We start from the raw sequence: 22,620 nt of genomic DNA on the forward strand, positions 1-22,620 counted from the left end.
ACCCCTGCTAAATCCTGGCGATGAAAGTCGCCAGGTCAATTTATTTGGAAAACGAAGCTATAGAATGGACTTGTTTAGACTAAGATTGTGGCCGAGAGGCTTCCAACCGGTCAAGTTGAATACAAGATGCCTGAAACACACGCTGTCCAGCCTCACACAGATGGGAGAGTATAGCCACGTAGCTAAGTTCTGGCCGGTGGATGGCTGGAGAGCAGCGTTCCAGAAAAGTCCTTACGAGAGAAGGGGTCACATCACACACTGACTTCAGTGTGTGAAGTCAGTAAAAATGCACCACGGACGCAAGTGTAAAGGCTAAAAGTATACACCACCTCGAAGAAAACAGGAGCAAATCTACACAGCCTTGGGTTGGACAGCTGTTTCTTAGGACACCACAAGCTGGACCATATCTAGATGAGCAACTGTGCTGCAAACAATCCAACGAGTGAAAAGACAACCCACTGAATGGGAGAAATATCCCCAAATCATAAGGGCTGGTACTGGAATATATAAAGAACACTTACAACTTAACAATAAAACACTTAAAAATGGGCAAAAGATTTCAAGAGGTACTTTTCAATAGACAAAAAATAAGCACATGAAAAGATGCTTATGTCATTAGGGAAAACCCAAACTCCAAGACCCCACAGCACTGGATGGCTAGGAATAAAAAGACCAACAATAACAAGCACTGGGGAGGATGTGGAGAAATCACACATTGCTTGTGGGCATGTAAACTGGTGCAGGTGCTATAGAAAATGTTGGCAATTCTTCAAAAAGTTAAACATGGAATTAGCACATGCCCCAGCAATTCTTCCCGAGTATATACCCTAGAAAAAAACATGCTCACACAAAAATTTGAACACAAATATTCATATCAAGATTTAAAATAACCAAAAAGTGAAAACCCAAATGTCCCTTAACTGATGGATAAATAAAACGTGGTAGGTGTATCCATACAGTGGACTATTTATTACTCCACAATAAAAAGGACATGGATGAACCTTGGAAACATTAAGTGAAAAGATACGAAAACCATATACTGTATGATTCCATGTGTACAAAATGTCCAGAACAGGTACATCAACAGACTGTAGAACTGAGGGTAGGGAGTACAGGGTTTCTTCTAGAATGAAAACACTAGACAGAATGAAAACACTCTAAAATCAGATTGTGGTGATCCTGTGGCTATACTAAAAGCCACCGAATTGTACAATTTAATTGGGTTAATGGTAAGGTAGATTATGTCCCAATAAAGAAATGTCCCAATTGTTTGTTTGCTTTGCTTTTGTTTTTAAAGGGAAAGGTGTGTGCTTCTTCCCACAGGATGAAATGCAAATGTGGTGACTGGTGCTAGGACAGTCATCTTGAGACATGGAGGTCAGTGATGGTATGCGGAGACAAACAACACGAGTCTGACCTTTCATGAAATGGTTCTACCAGCCCTGAATTGCTTCTATCCAAATTTTGCATGGAAATGAGTAACATTTTATTTCGTAAGCTACTATGAGTTTAGGTTTTCTGTCATGGCTAAATACAATCCTAAAGTATGCACCATCCGGTCTAAAGCAAGCCATTCCATTTCCAATGCCTCAATTCTTTTTGAGGTATAACTGACATAGAACAGTATACTAGTTTCAGGTGTACAAAGTAGTGATTATTTCCTTATACTGCAAAATATGCCTCAATTCTTTAACCTACAAAATGGGTACCTTCTGTTTCCTTGATTGCAGCCTTATCAACAGTGGAAGGATAATTAGATGATACATGTGCTAAATATTTAATTCTTTGGAAACTAAAACTCAAGTTGAAATTTCTTTGAATAATCTACCTTTACATACATCATTTTATTTGCGTTTTTAGGCCTGGGAACACTTCATTCCCAATATTTGTACTCTGCAGCACATACTACCACAGTTTTAATTTTGAGAGAAAAGTTAAAAAAAAAAAAAAAAAAAAAAAGCCCTGCATCTTTTTTTTTTTTTACCCAGAAATATAATTAAAATACAAGGCATTTATTTGTCCCTAACAGCTATTGTTCCTAAAATGATGTTCCTAATATAAATTTTTAAAGACAAATATGTTAGACTTCAAGAGATAAAACAGCAGGATTACAATAACCAAGAAGCCTGCCTTTTAATTAAATAAAACTAAACACTGAGTCACTTAAAAATATCTGAAAGGATGAACACCAAAATGTTATTAGAGGTTATGTTTGAAAGGTGAAATAGGTGATTTAAAGATCATTTCAGCATATCTGCATTTTCTAATTTTCCACAATGAATATGAATTACCTGTGAAAAAATATTTAAAACAAATGACAAAGAGCCACATATTAGTCTACTCAATTAGCCACTTCTATTTGAAGATTTAGTGTGATGAGCAATTTTTTAATTAAATGGTTTGTACTTAGAGAAAGAACAAAGAAGTAAACTCTACCAAGGAGTTTTCATGCTAGTTCAACTCAGGACACAAATGGTTTTTAAAACACCTACCTCTGAGTATTAAAACTACCATATCTTAACACTTTTGAGTATTGAATGAAAGTAACACTGATTAAAGTACCTGACAAACAGAAGGCACCTAATAAACGTTGATTCTCAAACTGAAGGTCTTTGCCAAATAAAAATAACAAATGCATCCAGATGTAACTATTTTATGAGACAAATGTAGATTATTTCACAGATCCTTTTAATGAATTATTTCATTCTAAAGACAACAGTTCTTTAACCATTAGCAAAAGATTGCTTTTAAAATAAGGCACTGAAATAGATGCAAACATACGATATTTTAACACAAACACAATGAAAAAAGTACTCTGAATGAGAAAAGTATATAAAATAAATAAGACGAGTTTTGTAGCCTGCATAACGCACAGTAATTTAACCATTAAATCAGAATCCGTAAAACTAGAAATGTACTTCTATGTATCAGCCTTAACAATGATTCTCAAGAAACTGATTGACGAGTTCTGAAACAACTACACAGGTCAAATTGTGTCCTACACCCGAAGTGTTTGATGATTTTCAAGTCTGCTTTCCCTTGCCAAACCAAATTCAGTCTATATTTTCTAAAGTATGTTTTGTGTATTCTACATATTTAATTAACAACTTTACAATTTTAAACTTTAAGGTAGACAGCTTTATCAGAGGATTCTCATTTTAGAAAACCTCTGAGAATATTATTCACATTAATGAAAGTTTTCACAGTTAAAAAATGAAGGTTACTGCTGATGATGGGTCTTTGTAGGAACTTGTCACTGGGGTTTATTCTACATGTACACACAAGAAAGCCCCATATGTATCTTGTGGATAAATAATTATAAACTGGAAAATCCACAAAGGAGGCTTTTCTATAGGTACAAGAAAAATATTTCCAACAAGAAGCCCCTTTATAATAAAGAAAAAAATGCACAATCGCATATTGACTAGAATTATGCATATCAAATTATAAAATGCTTCATGATAGGTCTAGGGAAACATTTTCTTAGAGGCTGAAAAATACACTAACAATCATTTTATATTTGGAACAGTTCGCTGATTTTTACCATCCTTTCATTTTTTGTCAAAACGCCACTATTTTTGTTTCACCAAAGAGAGAGAGAGAGAGCTCTAACAGAGCTGTAAACATCACTGACAGTATTTTCTATTATATATCTGTTCATTTCTGAGAGTAAATGACAAAAGCAAAAGGCTCTCCTTTGCTCTCTCTCTCTCTCTCTTCCTAATAAAAGGACAGGCCTCCACCATTTGTAAGGCTGGGAGCCAGAAAAGCAAGCACTCTTACTATGGACCTCAAACAGAAGGCATATCTTATAAACCAGGTCGCCTAGCTAGGTGTATATTTCCCTTCTGTTATTCCTGAGCTTCGATTAAAAATCTCACTTAAATGTTCCACCCTCATCTCAGCTCTGCTTAGAGAAGATGAAGTCTAAGTTCCTATCATGATTAGTTAAGAGTGAGAGGGGAACAGTCTAAGGACCAACTGTGTGAGATAAGGACACAACTTAAAAGTCCGGAAGTCCCATTTCAGTGGAGTCTTCCACTGTTCACAGTGAATGAAGCAGGCAGGCTTGCTTTCTTAGGGTGGAAGCACAGTGTTGGATTTCCTGAACACGTGTACTTCTGTGTACCTAAGAATCAGATGAAATTAAACCTGCAGAGATCTGGGACCCATCCCAGACACAATAAATCAGAATGCGTCTGGTAGGTGCCTGGAATAGACATTTTGACATGCTTTCCAAAGTGATTCTTACATGAAGGTTTGAGAATTACTGTGAACCAATGCTTTGTAAGAATGGTTCTTTCAAGAGGTCCACAAAGTTAAAACTATTTTCATAATCAAACTAAGACATTATTTGCTTTTTTTTTTCATTTTCTCATGAACATACAGTTGCGTTTACTAGCAGCTACATGGTGTGCAATATCACAACAGATTGAATGTGGAAGCAGACGTGAGGTTCCATCTGTCTTCTTTAACTCAGACCGTAAAGACAGTTGCAAAAAATGGAACACAATGCCACTTTTTTCACGAAATCTTTTTTAGAAAATGCATTTTTCATTAAAATGTGATTTATACTAACATGTGCTTATTATTTTATTGAATAAATATCTTTTAACTTTTTATTTTCAATGTTATATATATAACACACATAAACAAAAGGTCTTGAGACCAAAAAGTCTGAGAACTGTTCTTTCCGGCAGATACCCACTACTGCCCTATGGACATTACTGCTGACAGGTATGGCTACTTAGTTTCTTGGCACATTGAATGTACATTTCACTTTAAATAAGATTCAAATAGAGAATTTGCAAAATAAGCTTCTTAAACTTATGTTCAGGCGAGGGAATTCAATCTGACAATGAAATATTCAAGTCTAACCAGTTTTAGTTAGAAGTTTAAAATAAACATGTTTCCCTTGGTGGCACCAGAACGTAAATAAATAAATAATCCTTTAACGTATACACAGGTTGACTCTGATATATGGAATAGGAAACCGTAGTTCATGCGATGCATTTAAAAAATATTAGCAATGTGCCAACACAGGCGTTAGAACAGATTCTACATGAGTGGTAGCAAATGAAAGGTTTACTCAAAATGTTAGCTAAAAACAAAACCCTAATTTTCAAAAGAAAATAAAACAAGGGATTAAGTTGGATTCCTGGATAGAAATTTTTTAAAGATTACACTTCTTGAAAGTATAGAAATGTGAGTAGGCAGATTAGTATTGACATTATATTACACTGCTCAATTTTATTCTTAAGTAAAAATATATTTTAGATACTGTGCCAAATTAATAGTTGAGTATATCTTGCCATTAGAGAATAAAAACTGAGAACACTTTGAGGTTCAGGCATAGTTTTGGTGAAAGTAGTCCTTTCTAGCCTTCTGACTGTATCCCAGGTATAAAATAATTACATTGGTGCTTTGAATTTGCATGTACAAATTTCTTAATGTATTGCTATTTAAAAAATCTGAGATAGCTGACATTGAAACAAATCACTGCTGGTTGGGACCATCTGAATGAATGATGTGTGAATACATTTGCTAATTTATATCATATTTAGATTCTATAGGATATAGTGATTTAATATATCTTATTGTTGAATAACTGGTATTTGAAAATAAGTGTTTTCTGAGTAGGCTTTTGGAAAAAGTGCATTGAATACAGTTTCCAGTCATAGTTTACATTCCTAACTTGTACTTATTTAAAATCTTCTTATCAGGAGGGAGTTAAATAGCGCTCCAACCAAAAGTCCAGCAAATCAGATCTACTTTCCCTCATTTTGGTTTGAGTGTTCATTTACAACCATCATTTCTCTGCAAACTTTCCACTTAGTGCATCAAAAATCAATGTTATGAAAGTTCTCTAAAAGGTTCAGCGGTTTTTTGGAGTCTCTGAATGATCACAGCATTCTGTAAATCTGCTTCTTCCAGTGTGAGTGTTTCATCTAGCAATCTGAGGGAAGGAAGAGCTGTGGCCAGGGAAAAGGGAGGGCTTCTCTGAGATCCTTGGTATTTTTCAATGAAGTCTTTGATGTGGCTTATCCTGTAAAATAGCACAGACTATTAATATAATTTTATGAAAATGTGGATTAGTTAATGGAAGGTAATAACTTGATGATATTTATCTGTGTTCATACATAGAGCAGTGAAATTATGATAGAACTAATCATCTGGGTTTTTTTTTTAATGTTTATTCTTCACACACACACACACACACACACACAGTGCATGGAGGAAGGGCAGAGAGAGGGAGACACAGAATCCAAAGCAGGCTCCAGGCTCTGAGCCACCAGTACAGAGAACCATGCAGGGCTTGAACTCACAAACTGCAAGATCATGACCTAAGCCAAAGTCGGACACTTAACTGACTGAGCCACCCAAGCGCCCCTGGGTTATCTATCTTCAAAGTTGACTCTGGATGATTTATCTTTAGTGTGATGAGGGTGTTATAGTTACATTTTAAATGTTTTTTAACTTTTTTTATTTTAGAGAGAGAGCCAGAGAACTCGAGCAGAGGAGAGGGGCTGAGGGGGAAGAGAGGGAAGGAGAGAGAGGGAGAGAGAGGGAGAAAGAGGGAGGGAGAAAGAGGGAGACGGGGGGGGGGGGGGGCTGAAATCAAGAGTCCCAACACCTCACCGACTGAGCCATCCAGGCGCCCCCCATTGCTGATATTCTTAATCAGGATGCGAAGAATTATACCTGGCAACATCAACAATGGGTTATTCAGGAATTTAAACTTTGGGAAAATAAGCTGCAACATGCAGACCAACTTTTTTTTTTTTTTTAAGTAGGCTCCACACCCAAAGTGGGGCTTGAACTCACAACGGCCAGCCAGGTGCCCCTAGACCAACTTGTTAAGGAGGATATGAGAAATAACTCTGTCTGCAACCAAGATATTTCATAATTTCTAACACCACTGGCCCCAAAGATCATGCTATATTGGAGAGAAAAGTCCAGTACACTCTGGAAAAGGTCAAACCAGTACCACATAATGAAAGCGCACAGAACTATCAGAAAGGGAACTTACAGGATTGTGGTCTTTCCAAACATCTCAATCTGTTAAATCACTTAATCATTTACGACCAAGTCACAATTCCCCCTAATTGGCTTCTTTGTAGCTGTCTATGAAGACATGCTAGAAAACCAATGTGACAACAAGGAGGACATTCTTTTTTTCTACACTCAAGGAACTCACAACCCTGAGATCTGGAGTTGCAAACTCCACCAACTGAACCAGCCAGGCACCCAAAGGAGGATGTTATTTTACTTTTTTTTTTTTTTTTAAAGCTTAAAAACAATTTTTTTTCTTAAGCACCAAGAACATTCTTCATAAAGCATTAGAGTCGTGTGAAATCCTAAAGAAAAGGACGCTAGGGGAGCCTGGGTGGCTCAGTCGGTAAAGCATCTGACTTCAGCTCAGATCATGATCTCAGGTTCATGAGTTCGAGCCCCTGTCAGACTGTGCTGACAGTTCAGAGCCTGGAGGCTCCTCCTGATTCTGTGTCTCCCTCTCTCTCGCTGCCCCTCCTCTGCTCGCATGCTGTGTCTCTCAAAAATGAATAAACATAAAAAAAAATTTTTGTAAAGAAAAAGAAAAGGACACTATAAGAAAGGAATATTGGAAATATACCGAAGATCCCTTCAAAGCAAACCACCACAGAAAGTCACCCACCAACAAATGTACAACAGTAATATCATTTGGAAGAATTTGATGGAATGCTTTTATTTTAAGAGACTCTAATGCAGGAATTTAAAACTAAAGTGATCGTTCCCTTTGCCTGTGGTAGAAAATGTGCAGTGTGATGCTACTTGGGTGCTGTGGCTATTCAGACTAGTAATTCTGATTCTTTTAAAGAGAAGTAACTTGGAGGGAGGGAGAAGAAACAGAGAGTCCCGAGAAGGAATGTTTGTAGTCTTACCAACATTTACTCTAATGCCTTTGCATCACCTCCTCCCTAAAGGGAGTATGCACCACTGTGTTGCATTTGCACCATTAATGAGTACAGGTAACTTGTATGTGATGGATATAAAGTAACTTCGGTTTTGGTTCAGGAGCAGGAATGCAATTGTTACATTAGAGATGCTATGCCACATAGTATCTGGCTCACGGTAACCAACTAGTGCCAAAAGAAAGGTTTTGTAATAAAATTATGGATGCATCCTAAAAAAATTAAAAAAATGTGCAAATTAAAAAAATAAAAACAAAGTCTGATTAATAGACAATAAATATTGTTGGTCAATGATTATTAAATGCTTCAGTAATTTAGGAGAAAAAAATCTAGGTGACTATTTGCTACTGAAAATGTTGGAGTATTTTTCTACACAAAGAAGTTGAAATTAAAATATTTCATTTCCCTACAAAGAAACAAATTTAGACTGGAATAACATATCCCCTCTTCCATTTTCTACCTGTTTAGTTTGTCTTCCATTCATTTTAAAGGAATTTGGGTCACAGAAGAACATTCTAAGGCACCATTTAAACATATGCTTCTATTATTATTATCATCAGCTCTCTGATTCTAGCTGCGTAGGGTGGTTTGCCATTTGGAAATAATAGAAGTGAAATGCCTTGAAGAGAGCCTACTATACAGAAAACACTCAATAGGTGGTAGCTAAAAACAATATAAAAAAGCACAAAAAGAGGAACTGAAAAGGATTGTTAGCCTAGATATAAAAACTATACTCAAATAACTATTTACAAGAAACACCTTTAAATATACAGACACATACATAGTTAAGTTGAAATTAAAAGGAAGGAGAAAGATACACCATGTAAGCAAGCACCAATCATAAGGAAGCCGGTATAAGTAACTATATTAGTATCAGGCAAAGTAAACTTCAACACAAAATTATTAGGGATTAAAAGAGATGTTTCTTCACTGCTAAAAAGGTCAATTAATCAGAAAAAAAATTTTACCTCTGCACAGACCTAACTACATAGCTTTAGCATACATGAAGTAAAATGTTGACAGAAATAAAGGAGAAGTAGACAAATCCACAATAATAGTTGTAGATTTTAGCACAGATCTGTAAGTAACTGACAACATAAGCAGAACAATAAAGCAGTAATTTAATTTATTGAAAAGTAATAGTAATTAAGAGAAAGCGTAGCTGGCAAAAGATAGGTGGACCACTCAAATAGAATGGAGAGTCCAGAACAGATCATGTGATTTACACAAAGATGCCACAGCAAACGGGCCAGGAAAGAAGTCTCTTCCACAGTGTAATAGCTGGGACTTGGCCACATGACTTGCTCCGACGGATGTTAGAAGAGTGACACAAGTAAAACCTTGCTTAGTGGGACGAGCCTTGTGCCTCTGCCCTTGTTACGAGAACATGGACAAGCAGGCTGCTGACTCAAGGAGAAGAGACACAAGGAGCAGACCCAGACTCGCAGAGATGTAGCCTAAATTAGCGCTCCCTCGGATGACCTGCAAACGTGAATGAGCTCAGCGGAGACCAGAAAAGCCATACCAGCCAACACATAAATACTTATCATAACAGGCCAGGAGATTTTCCTACATGTTTACTGAGCAATGCTGATTGATATATCCATATAAACAGATGTAAATGTGGACCACTGCCAATAAAAATAGAACGGATCATTGATTTCATATAATGCATTATACCATAGAAATGAAAATAGATGAGGTACAGTTACATACATCAACATAGATGAGTCTCAAAAACAAAAGTTGTACAACACATATAATAACATTCATATCATGGGGGCGCCTGGGTGGCTCAGTCGGTTAAGTGTCCGACTTCAGATCAGGTCATGATCTCACACTCCGTGATTTCGAGCCCCACATCAGGCTCTGTGCAGACAGTTCGGAGCCTGGAGCCTGCTTTGGATTCTGTGTATCCCTCTCTTTCTGCCCCTCCCCTGCTCATGCTCTCTGTCTCAAAAACAAATAAAAACATTAAAAAAAATAACATTCATATCATGTTAAAAAAAAAAAAAAAAGCAGAGCTGCCTTTCTTTTTCCTTACTAAACAACTTGGTCCAAAAGCCAATAGTATGGCAGAACATGGGAACCAGAAACAATAGGGAGTTGTGGTGGCCCAGGACAGGGACTCAGAGTCTAAGCAGGGTGAAGAAGGTCTCTGCACAGGAAAGCTAACCACCTGCATGGTGCCAGAGCCCGATGAACACAAGAAGGGTGTCCATGCAGGCGGAGGTGAAGCAGGGGTGGTCAGAGCTTACGCGGGTGAGGGGTGTGTCCCACACAGAAGACTTGTCCAGTACAGACTGCCAGCAGCCCACTGGGGTGAGGAATATGTCCAAACTGAGGGGCAGAAGAAGTGGCACAGGGTGGCCTGTGTCAAGCAAAACGGAAAGAGCCTTCTCACAGAGGAGCGGCCAACTGCAGAGTCAGAACCAGAGAGGGGTGAAGAGAGTGTACAAGCACCAGGGAGAAGAGGCTGCACTGAATGTCACCGAGAGGGTAAAGAGGCCAGTGGCACAGGGTGTTGAAGTGGTCTGGGGTGATGTGTCAGAGACCCAGCAGGAAGAGGAGGGAACTCAAGTGAGAACTCCAGAAGGATATGGTAAAGCCCAGGCAGGGTGAAGAAGTCTTCCATGAGGGGGAGGTGGCAATGGGGAACAAAGACATTGGCTCCACACAGGAGAACTAATCAATAAACAAATATATTAAGAATAATTGAAGCCAGGCTATTCAGTATGGGAGAAATCAGTTATAAATACAGAAAGGAAAAAACTGGAATAAACTCCATGGTGGTAGATTGAGTTTGGCAGTATCTATGTGAACTCATGCTTTTTGTTCTGCAAAGATATAGAAAATACAGATATATATGTACATGTGTGTGTACACCTATCACTCTCTCCACTCAGAGGGCCTGAGAACGGTGGGTAGCCACTGCCCACTGAAAAAGAACCAGGGCTTCTGAGAAAAAGACTAAAACCTGAAAAAACTTCTGTGCCAGAAAACAAAGAAATAAAGAATGATGGGAACATGTCAGTAAGATAAAGGCAGTCCCACTGACTATATCTGGGAATATATGAGCATTAAAATAAATTTTGCTGGTGAGAGCATACAATCCATCAAATAAAATAGGAAACATGAGAAGATGTAGGTATAAATAAACGAATAAATCTGATGTCATAGGAAAAACATGTAATTACGCAATTTCAAACCTCTTCCCCAGAAAATATGTATTAACTACAAAGAGAAAAAATAACTTTATATTAAAGGAGACTGTCAGATATCCCTTTAATCAAGTGAACAAACATGGGGCACCTGGGTGGCTCACTCGGTTAAGCGTCCCACTTCGGCTCAGGTCATGATCTCACGGTTCATGAGTTCGAACCCCACATTGGGCTCTGTGCTGACAGCTCAGAGCCTGGAGCCTGTTTGGATTCTGTGTCTCCCTCTCTCTCTACCCCTCCCCCACTCACACTCTGTCTCTCAAAAATAAATAAATGTTAAAAAAATTTAATAAAAAAAAGGGAACAAATTTAACATCATAGTGGGACAAAATGTAAATTATGCCACCTGACAGAACGCAATGAGATACAAAAGCATCACTTTTGTGATATTCCTGCCAAAATTAGAGAACTAAATATAATTACGAGAAACAATCAAATACAAAATTGGCCCGTAATTAAAAGAAAAATACCAAGGTTATAAAAATCAAAGAAAGAGTGAGGAACTATTATTTCAAACTCAACATAATAAAAGCCATATATGAAATTCCCATAGCTAGTATCAGCCTCAGTGGGGAAAAATGGAGAGCTTTTCCTCTTCGGTCAGGAACAGGACAGGAATGACCACTCTCATCACTACTAGTTAACATAGTACTAGACGTCTCAGCCCCAGCAATCAGAAAACAAAAAGAAATAAAAGGCATCCAAATTGGCAGGAAGAAGTCAAACTTTCACTATTGAAGATGACATGATACTCTATCTGGAAAACCCAAAAGACTCCAAAAAATTACTAAAACTAAATACATGAATTATGCAAAGCTGCAAGATATAAAATCAACATACAGAAATTTGTTGCATTTCTATACACCGATAATGAAGCAGCAGAAAAAGAAATTAAAGAATCGATCCCATTTAGACCTGCACCAAAACCAGTAAGATACCTAGGAATAAACCCAATAAAAAAGGTTAAAAGATCTGAAAACTACAGAACACTTATGAAAGAAATTGAAAACAACACAAAGAAATAGGAAAAAAATTCCATGCTCATGGATTGGAAAAACAAACATGATTAAAATGTCTGTACTACCCAAAGCAATCTACACATTTAATGCAATCCCTATCAAAATATCACCAGCATTTCTCACAGAGCTAGAACAAACAATCCTAAAATTTGTATGGAATCACAAGAAACCGTGAATAGTCAAAGCAATCCTGACAAAGAAAAGCAAAGCTGGAGGCATCACAATTCCGGACTTCAAGCTATATTACAAAGCTGTAGTCATCAAGACAGTATGGTACTGGCACAAAAACAGACATAGATCAACGGAACAAAACAGAAAACCCAGAAATGGACCCACAACCATGTGGTCAATTCATCTTCAACAAAGCAGGAAAGAATATGTAATGAGAAAAAGGTTTCTTCAACAAATGGTGTTGGGAAAACTGGACAGCAACATGCAGAAGAATGACACTAGACCACTTTCCTACACCATACACAAAACTAAATTCCAAATGAATGAAAGACCTAAATGTGAGACACGAAACCATCAAAATCCTAGAGGAAAATACAGGCAGCAACCTCTCTGACTTCAGCCATAGCAACTTCTTACCTGACACACTGATGGAGACAGGGGAAACAAAAGCAAAAATGAACTATTAGCACTTCATCAAAATAAAAAGTTCTGCAGAGAAAAGGAAACAATCAACAAAACTAAAGGGCAGCCTATGGAATGGAAAAGATATATGCAAATGACATATCTGAAAAAGGGTTAGTATCTAAAGTCTATTAAGAACTTATCAAACTCAACACCCAAAAAACAAATAATCCAGTGAAGAAATGGGCAAAAGACATGAATAGACATTTTTCCAAAGACATCCAGATGGCTAACAGACACATTAAAAGATGTTCAACATCACACATCACCAGGGAAATACAAATCAAAACCACAATGAGATACAACCTCACACCCGTCAGAATGGCTAACATTAACAACACAGGAAAACAACAGATGTTGGTGAGGACGTGGGCAAAGGGGAACCCTCTTGCACTGTTGGTGGGAATGCGAACTGCTGCAGCCACTCTGGAGAACAGTATGGAGGTTCCTCAGAAAGTCAGAAACAGAACTACCCTAGCCCTAGCAATTGCACTACTAGCTATTTACTCAAAGTATACAAAACTACTGATTTGAAGGGGCACATATACCCTGATGTTTACAGCACCATTAGCAACAATAGCCAAACCATGGAAAGAGCCCAGGTGTCCATCAACTGATGAATGGATAAAGGACACGCGTGTATATGCATGCGTGTGTGTACATAGATGCACATATACACACAATGGAGTATTACTCAGCCATCAAAAAGGATGAAATCTTGCCATGTGCAACAACATGGATGGAACTACACACTGTATTACGCTAAGTGAAATAAGTCAGTGAAAAAAAAAAACAAATATCATAATTTCACTCATGTGGAATTTAGGAAACAAAATAGATGAACATATGGGAAGGGGGAAAAAAAGAATATATGGGAGGCAGGGAAGCAAACCATAAGAGATTCTTAATGATAGAGAACAAACAGTGTTAATGGAAGGAGGTGGGTGGGGGACTGGCTAGATGGGTGATGAACATTCAGGAGGGCACTTGTTATGATGAGCGCTGGGTGTTCTTATATGTAAATTATTAATCACCAAATTCTGATTCTGAAACCAATACTACACTATATGTCAACTAACTAGGATTTAAATAAAATCTTGGAAGAAACAAAAAACACAACAACAACAACAACAACAACAACAACAAAAACCCAGAAACTGGGACATGTGTGATTCTGAACAGTCTTTGGATAAAATGGATAATATCGGATTAAATGGCAAACTTTGAATAGGGCCAAACATTAGCTGGAAGAAGTGTATCAGTGTTACATTTCCAGATGGTTGAATTGTGGTTATATGGGATAACGCCCATGTTTGTAGGAAATATCAGAGTATTTTGGGTGATGCGTCATCAGCTTGGCAACTTACTCTTGAATGGCTAGGAAAAAAAAGTTCTTTATAGTGTTCTTAAAATTTTTCTGTATGTTTATGATTGTTGTAAAACTTAAGATAATTAATTGAAAATGAGCAAAACAACTCAATATTTTTAAAAGATACATATGTACTTGGCAAACCTATGAATAAAAACCAGATGAAGGATGCGCCTGGGTGGCTCAGCTGTTAAGCGTCCGACTCTTGGTTTCAGCTGAGGTCATGATCTCAGTTTCAGGAGTTCGAGTCCCTCACTGGGCTCTGTGCTAACAGCGCAGAGCCTGCTTGGATTATCTCTCTCCCTCCCTGTCTCTCCCCTACCCATGCTGTCTCTCTCTCAAAATAAAGGACTTTAAAAAAAAAAAAAAAAGCAGAAGAATAACACAAATTCAGAATAGAGTATCTCCTGCACAAAAGGAAAGAAATATGACCAAAGAAAGGCACACAGATACATTGGTGTTTGTTTTGAGTGAGGCAGTATATGTGTTTATCTTATTATCAATTTAACTATACATATATAACTTTTATGTAAAACATTTCTCTCCAAAATGTTTAAATGTTTTTAAATAAAGAAGGAAACCTATGCACAGTATGTTCCTACTTCTAATTAAAATGAACAAAAATTTTTGGGGTGCCTGGCTGGCTCACTTGGAAGAGCACGAAACTTGTAATCTCAGGATCATGAGTTCAAGCTCCATGATGGGGGTAGAGTTTACTTAAAAAATAAAATAGGGGCGCCTGGGTGGCTCAGTCGGTTGGGCGTCCGACTTCAGCTCAGGTCATGATCTCGCGGTCCGTGAGTTCAAGCCCCGCATTGGGCTCTGGGCTGACAGCCCAGAGCCTGGAGCCTGTTTCAGATTCTGTGTCTCCCTCTCTCTCTGACCTTCCCCCATTCATGCTCTGTCTCTCTGTGTCTCAAAAATGAATAAACGTTAAAAAAAAATAAAAATAAAAATAAATTTAAAATATTAAAAATTTTAAGAGATAAAAGACTGGAAAAACCCATGAAACTGACAATAGTGATTATCTCCGGGTGATGGAATTTCAAATGACTTCAATTTCTTTCAATATTTTTCTGTATATTTTTCAACAGAAAACATGCATATAATGCTAACAACTGATTTTAAAATATATTAAAAATAATTCTTCTAAAATTATATATCTAGGGGCGCCTGGGTGGCTCAGTAGGGTAAGCATCTGACTCTTGATCTCAGCTCAGGTCACAATCTCACGGTTTGTGAGATGAGCCCTGTGACAGACTGCACTGACAATGCAAGACCTGCTTCATATTCTCTCTCTCCCTCCCTGTCTGCCCTTCCCTCACTTGTGCACACGTGTGCATGCTCTCTCTCTAAATAAGTAAATAAACATTAAACAAAAATGGTTACAGGGCACCTGGGCAGCTCAGTCACTTAAGCGTCCAACTTTGGCTCAGGTCACGATCCCATCATTGAGTTCAAGCCCCACATTGGGTTCTCTGCTGTCAGTGCAGAGCCTGCTTCGGATCCTCTGTCCCCCTCGCTCTCTGCCCCTCCCTGGCTCACCTCGCTCTTTCTCTCTCAAAAATAAGCAAACTTTAAAAAAAAGATACTTTCACTTAAAAACAATGGTTACAAAAGTAAATTAAAAACAAATTAATAAAATTACATATTTAGATATATAGGAAAACTAACCAAATGATAATCCATACAACAAACTGAAAATACTTCATCTCCAAAAATTTTTATTTTCATGATATATTATGTTTAGAGAACTGCTAAGATCCTTGCTTAGTTCTTAAACTCTGCGTACTGAACTGAAAAGGAATTTAAAAAGGAAAAAAATTAAGACAAATAATGAAATGGAAGACTCACCTATGAGAAATGTTAAATTTCTGGACAATCCGTTTTCCATTGGCTAACCAGATCTGTACGTTAGTGATGGGTTCCAGGTTGTTTAGTTGAACAACAGACAAATTTTTATTCTCGACTTCAATACTCTTTGCCTTAGAAACAATTTTTGGTGTGGCACTAAGAAAATCCAGACAACAAAATCAGATGCATGTTGTTCATTAAGCAAAACCTTATCATTAAGTAATTACTACAAAAATTTTACATTAAGTATACTTTAGCAAGATTTTAGTAAGTCAATGCTATTTCCTAGTAACAATATTATTTATGTCCATCGTATATGAGGAGATGAATGTAGGAACCTAATGAAATTAGGCATATCCGAGTAATTTGTAAGACTGTAGAATGCTATGTAAATATATGATAAAATATTGTAAATATATTGTAATTATTTAAATAGCACCTTACAGAATAATTTTACAGGGTTATTAGATCCACAGACTTTACCTTTACCTACTACTCCCCATTTCTGTAAGAAATGGGGCACCTGGGTGGCTCAGTCAGTTAGTGTTCGACTTCAGCTCAGGTCATGATCTCACAGTTCCTGAGATGGAGCCCCATGACAGGCTCTGTGCTGACAGCTCAGAGCCTGGAGCCTGTCTTCAGATTCTGTGACTCCCTCTCTCTCTGCCCCTCCCCTAATTGCGTTGTCTCTCTCTCTCTCTCCCAAAAATAAATAAAACTTTAAAAAATTTTTCTGTAAAAAATAAGAAGTTTTCAAGAGATTAATCTTTGGGTTATAAAGGGGGAAAAAAGGAAGCAAAGCATTTCCTGATTATTCTGAAAGTTACATCTGAATTTTTTTTAATGTTTATTCATTTTTGAGACAGAGAGACAGAGGATGAGTGGGGGTGGGAGGGAATGTGTGCAGACAGAGAGAGGGAGACACAGAACTCAAAGCAGGCTCCATGCCGTCAGCACAGAGCCTAATGTGGGGCTCAAACTCACAAACCATGAGATCATGACCTGAGCTGAAGTTGGACGCTTAACCGAGCCACCCAGGTGCCTCGACATCTGAATATTTTTATATGTGTGGATGAATATGTAGATAACTTTACCAACCTTGATAATATATGAGAATGCATAAAAATACAAGTGATCACATATGTAACCTCTTTGTAATTGTGTCATAAGACAGATATGATGAAGACTGCAAAATGTGACACTAAAGGCTTTGATATGGATACTAACTTTATCATGCATTTTTCAGTTTTATTACCTCACAATTCAGATACTTATCACAGAACACAACGTTGAAGGCACTGATAAGTATAAAATTGAACCCTATATTCAAAACTTAACATATGTACTCTGTAACATTAATGGCAATGATCAAGGAGTGGGTGCAAGGGAGAAAAACTATATATATATCCAATTCTGCCTAATGTCCTAAATAATCCATGTCCTTTTAATTTGGTAAAATCAAAAAAGCCTCCATGATTTTTTTTTAGTGTACTACCAGCATGTGTTAATTTACACTAAAGAAAATAGGACCTAGGAGTCCTCATGAAAGTTAAGAATAATCTCACTTCCAATGAGAGAAATGATAAGCTCTTTATATATGGTCTATATTGTAAAATAATGACAAGTTGAGTATTAGTCAAGCCTCTGTTTATGGAAAACACAGCTAATGAGCCTATTTACCTTCCCAGTCTATGACCCTGTCCTGAAAAGGGCTGGAACACCGGCTTCGTTGACACACATACTTCATTTTTTTTGTCTTCAACTTTAACATCCACCTCCTCTTTATCAAAAATTCCCTGTAATTCCAAAGGTAATTCCCTAGGAAGGAAAAGAAACAAAGTGATAAAGCTCCCAATATGTTTTTTCTTTCTCTGAAAAACATATTCTGTATGCAAACAGAACTGAAAAATATATAGAAATAAGAGGCATATATAATACAATAAAAAACTAAATATATTCTTAAAACTTTATTTTTAAGTAATCTCTCCACCCAATGTGGGGCTCAAACCCACAACCCAATCAAGAGTCAGATGTTCTACTGACTGAGCCAGCTATTTGCTCCCAAACTGGATGTATTTAAAATACAGTCAAATAAGATGAATACCAAGAAATAAGAACAATACAGAGTAATTTCTTTTCATGTTTGTTCATTTATTTTTGAGAGAGCCCACACACGAGTTGGGGAGGGGCAACGAGAGAGGAAACACAGAATCTGAAGCAGGCTCCAGGCTCTGAGCCGTCAGCACAGAGCCCAATGCTGGGCTCAAACGCACAAACTGTGGAGACCATGACCTGAAGTCAGATGCTTAACTGACTGAGCCACCCAGGTGCCCCAAATACAGAGTTAATTTTTAAGACTACAAATTCATGAACAGCTTGAGTTACTCAGCAGTACCTAGAATAGTACTAAAGTCATGAAATATTTGATGACTATATTGTGCTAAATTTAAACAATTTGATCTCTTTATAGGTGTCTGAATAAAACTAAAAATGTGCTAGAAAAATCAGGCTCTCATTTCCACTTTTAAATAGAAATATAAAAAAATTAAAAAATATACAGATTTACTCTACACATGATGAAATAAAATACAAAACATGTAGAATTTAAAAAAGCGTTTTCACATTTCATACTCCTAACAGAAAGATAAAGTAACACAGTTAGGACGTGGACTCCATCAGAGGCTCTGTCTCATATACCACAGATGCTTCTCTTCTGAACAAGGTAAACTTTTTTGAATCTTATGATCTTTTAAAAGCAGAGTCTTAGGGCGCCTGGGTGGCTCAGTCGGTTGAGCGTCCGACTTTGGCTCAGGTCATGATCTCGCAGTCCGTGACTTCGAGCCCCTCGTTGGGCTCTGTGCTGACCGCTCAGAGCCTGGAGCCTGTTTCAGATGCTGTGTCTCCCTCTCTCTCTGACCCTCCCCCATTCATGCTCTCTGTCTCAAAAATAAATAAACGTTAAAAAAAAAATTTAAAAGCAGTCTTTTCTAATGAACACTTGAAAGTTTACAATGTTATGGAATACACAGATATATGAGCAATGAACTTCCATGGGAAAATTTTAACCAAATTACAAGTTTTAACATACTTATAAAATATTTTTTTCTTGATAACTGAAATAATACAAATTCATTTTATACTTAGGATTTTTGTACTTTTCTGTACATGTTATACCTCAAAAAATTTTTATTTAAAAATAAGCAATACATGTTTGTTCTAAAAAAAAAAAGATGTAAAAAATGTAAACATAAGTCAACTTGGAAAGTGACAATCCTAGGGTACTTGGGTGGCTCAGTTGGTTAAGTGACTAACTCTTATTCTCAGCTCAGCTAATGATTTCATGGTTCCTGAGATCAAGCCCTGAGTCAGGCTTTGCACTGATGGGTGGAGCCTTCTTGGGATCCTCTCTCAATGCCCATCCCCCATCCCCCATACATTCACTCTCTCTCAAAATCAATAAATAAATAACTAAAAAGAAAGAAAGTGACATTCCTTATAAACCTACTCTCACTTTAATAAAAAAAACTGGGGCACCTGGCTGGCTCAGTTGGTAGACTATGTAATTCTTTCACTTTTTTTTTTTTAAAGTAATCTCTACACCCAATGTAGGGCTCAAACGCACAACCCCTAGGGCTCAGGAACCTGAGATCAAGAATCAATCACATGTTCCACCAACTGAACCAGTCAGGCGCCCTGAGCATGCGATTCTTCATCTTGGTTGGGATTGTGAGTTCAAGCCCCATGTTGGGCCTAGAGCTTACATTAAAACAAAAACATAAACAACACATATTGGGGCACCTGGGTGGCTCAGTTGGTTAACTGCCTGACTTCAGCTCAGGTCATGATCTCGAAGTTCGTGAGTTCAAGCCCCATGTCTGGGTCTGTGCTGAGAGCTCAGAGCCTGTAGCCTGCTTCAGATTCTGTGTCTCCCTCTCTCTCTGCCCCTCCCCCACTCATGTTCTGTCTCTCTCTCTCTCTCTCTCTCTCTCTCTAGAAAATAAACATTAAAAAAATTTTTTAAAACCCCACAAAACTCTGGTGTTGTATCTCCTAGATTTTCTCTATACATATAATAAAACTCCATGTAATTGTTTTATTTTTTCTGCAGATGGTATTGATGTATACAAATTATCAGTATTCTCTGCAAACTGTTTTTTTTTTTTTTTTTTAAGTTTATTTATCTGTTTTGAGAGAGACAGAGCACCAGCAGGGGACAGGCAGTGAAAGAGAGAGAAAGAGAATCTCAAGCAGACTTCATGCTGTCAACACAGAGCCTGACGTGGGGCTGGATCTCACGAAGTGTGAGATGAAGACATGAGCCAAAATCAAGAGTCAGACGCTCAACTGACTGAGCTACCCAGGCGTCCCTGCAAACTTTTTAAAAATAAAAGATACCACGGAAATCTTCTCATGTTAATATATAGACGTATATCATTCACTTTTATCAAATGCATACTGTTATAAAGCAGATCAAACGGTACAAATATATAAAATATTCTTTCCATTTTTTTCTTAGTGATTCATAGGAATTGTATATATATTCCATTTGCATGACATACATGAAACAAGTACTTCCAGTCTGGCAGTTCTCTTTTGACTGCATATAAGTGTTGCTGGTAAATATGTTTTTAATATTTATATAATGAGATTTATCTATATTTTTTACATTGCTTCAGGGATTCATGCCAACCATAGCTATATGTAATAATGTGGATTCTGCCAAATGAAACACGCTTAAAATATCCTTGAGTTTACAAAGAATGCTTACCCCTTTTTGATGGAGTTTAGAAACTGCTGACTTGCACCATCAGAGTAACTTCGGAAATCGTCATTGACCGTGAATCCATTTTTCCATAATTTTATACTAACATCTACCTGCAAAATAGTAAGAAAAAAATGTATTACGTTAATAAAATGTACTAGATTAAAATTCTGAATTTTTTTCTATTGTATATATTTTATGTCTCATTCATTTCCTTTTTAAAATTGATAAAATTGACATATAACATTGTACTTATTTTTAGTGTACAACAAAATGACCTTATATATGCACATACTGCGAGATTATTATCACATTTTGGTCAACATCCATTACCAAACTACAATTTTTTTTCCAGTTTTACTGAGAAACTAATACACATCACTATGTAAGTTTAATGCATAGAACATTATGCTCTGATTTACGTGTATTGTAAAATAATTACCACAATAGGTTCAGCTAACACTCATAATACTCATATAGATACAATAAAAAGAAAAGAAGGGGTGCCTAGGTGGCTCAGCTGGTTGAGCATCCAACTTCGGCTCTTGGTTCCTGAGTTTCAGCCCCAGGTCCGGCCCTGTACTGACAGCTCAGAGCCTGGAGCCTGCTTCAGAACTGTGTCTCCCTCTCTCTCTGCCCGTCCCCTGCTCATGCTCTGTGTCTCTCTGTCTCAAAAAATACATAAACATTTTATGGGGCGCCTGGGTGGCGCAGTCGGTTAAGCGTCCGACTTCAGCCAGGTCACGATCTCGCAGTCCGTGAGTTCGAGCCCCGCGTCGGGCTCTGGGCTGATGGCTCAGAGCCTGGAGCCTGCTTCCGATTCTGTGTCTCCCTCTCTCTCTGCCCCTCCCCCGTTCATGCTCTGTCTCTCTCTGTCCCCAAAAAAAATAAATAAAAACATTGAAAAAAAAATAAAAAAAAAAATACATAAACATTTTAAAAAATTAAAAAAAAAACGGAGAAAAAAAGAATTTTCTCCTTGTGAGGACAACTCAGAAGATTTACTCTAATTTTCCTATGTATCAGAGCAGTCATCCATTGTGCATTATAACTCCAGTAATTATTTATCTTACACTTGGAAGTTTGTACATTCTGATCACCTTCTGCAAAATTTTTTTTTTTTAACATTTATTTATTTTTGAGAGACAGACAGCGAGACACAATGCGAGCAGGGGAGGGGCAGAGAGGGAGGGAGACACAGAATCTAAAGAAGGCTCCAGGCTCTGAGCTGTCAGCACAGAGCCCAACATGGGCCTCAAACCCACAAACTTCAAAATCATGACCTGAGCTGAAGTTGGACATTTAACCCACTTAGCCACCAAAGTGCCTTTTTAATGTATCACTCTTAAGAGCAAACTTCAAGTGTAAAATATCAAAAATAATGTATATAGGGATCCGTGGCTGGCTCAGTCGGTATAACATGAGACTCTTGACCTGGTTGTGAGTTTGAGCCCCAGTTGGGCATAAAGTTCACTTTAAAAGATGTATATACAGGGGTGTCTGGATGGCTTAGTTGGTTAAGCATCTGACTTCAGCTCAGGTCATGCTCTCATGGTTTGAGAGTTTGAGCCCCAAGTTGGGCTCTGCATTGCCAGTGCAGACCCTGCTTGGGATTCTCTCTCTCTTTCCCTGTCTCTCTGCCCCTCTCTGACTCAAACTTTCTCAAAATAAACTTAAAAAAATAAAAACAGGGGCACCTGGGTGGCTCAGTCGGTTAAGCGACCGACTTCAGCTCAGGTCATCATCTCGAGGTCCATGAGTTCAACCCCGCATCGGGCTCTGTGCTGACCGCTCAGAGCCTGGAGCCTGT

The 22,620-nt window shown here is 37.7% G+C and overlaps 1 protein-coding gene across 3 annotated transcripts in view; it reads right to left on the minus strand.

Moving 5' to 3' along the window:
• Nucleotides 1–2,336: 2,336 nt before the first annotated feature.
• The window catches only part of UBXN2A (UBX domain protein 2A), a 47,966-nt gene continuing 27,682 nt past the window's right edge, over nt 2,337–22,620 (minus strand). For 2 of the 3 annotated variants that reach the window (XM_030311568.1, XM_030311569.1), the window contains exons 4-7: nt 20,817–20,923; nt 17,729–17,866; nt 16,049–16,204; nt 2,337–6,046 (exon numbers count right to left, since the gene is read on the minus strand). In XM_030311568.1, coding sequence (XP_030167428.1) covers nt 5,854–6,046; nt 16,049–16,204; nt 17,729–17,866; nt 20,817–20,923 — 594 coding nt within the window. In that variant the 3' untranslated portion in view covers nt 2,337–5,853. Of the gene's footprint in view, nt 6,047–9,413; nt 9,584–16,048; nt 16,205–17,728; nt 17,867–20,816; nt 20,924–22,620 lie in introns of those variants that run through there. The other variant, XM_030311570.1, reaches the window with a different exon arrangement.

This window comes from Lynx canadensis, chromosome A3 (genome assembly GCF_007474595.2).
Source record: "Lynx canadensis isolate LIC74 chromosome A3, mLynCan4.pri.v2, whole genome shotgun sequence".
In the NCBI taxonomy this organism is placed as follows: Eukaryota; Metazoa; Chordata; class Mammalia; order Carnivora; family Felidae; genus Lynx; species Lynx canadensis.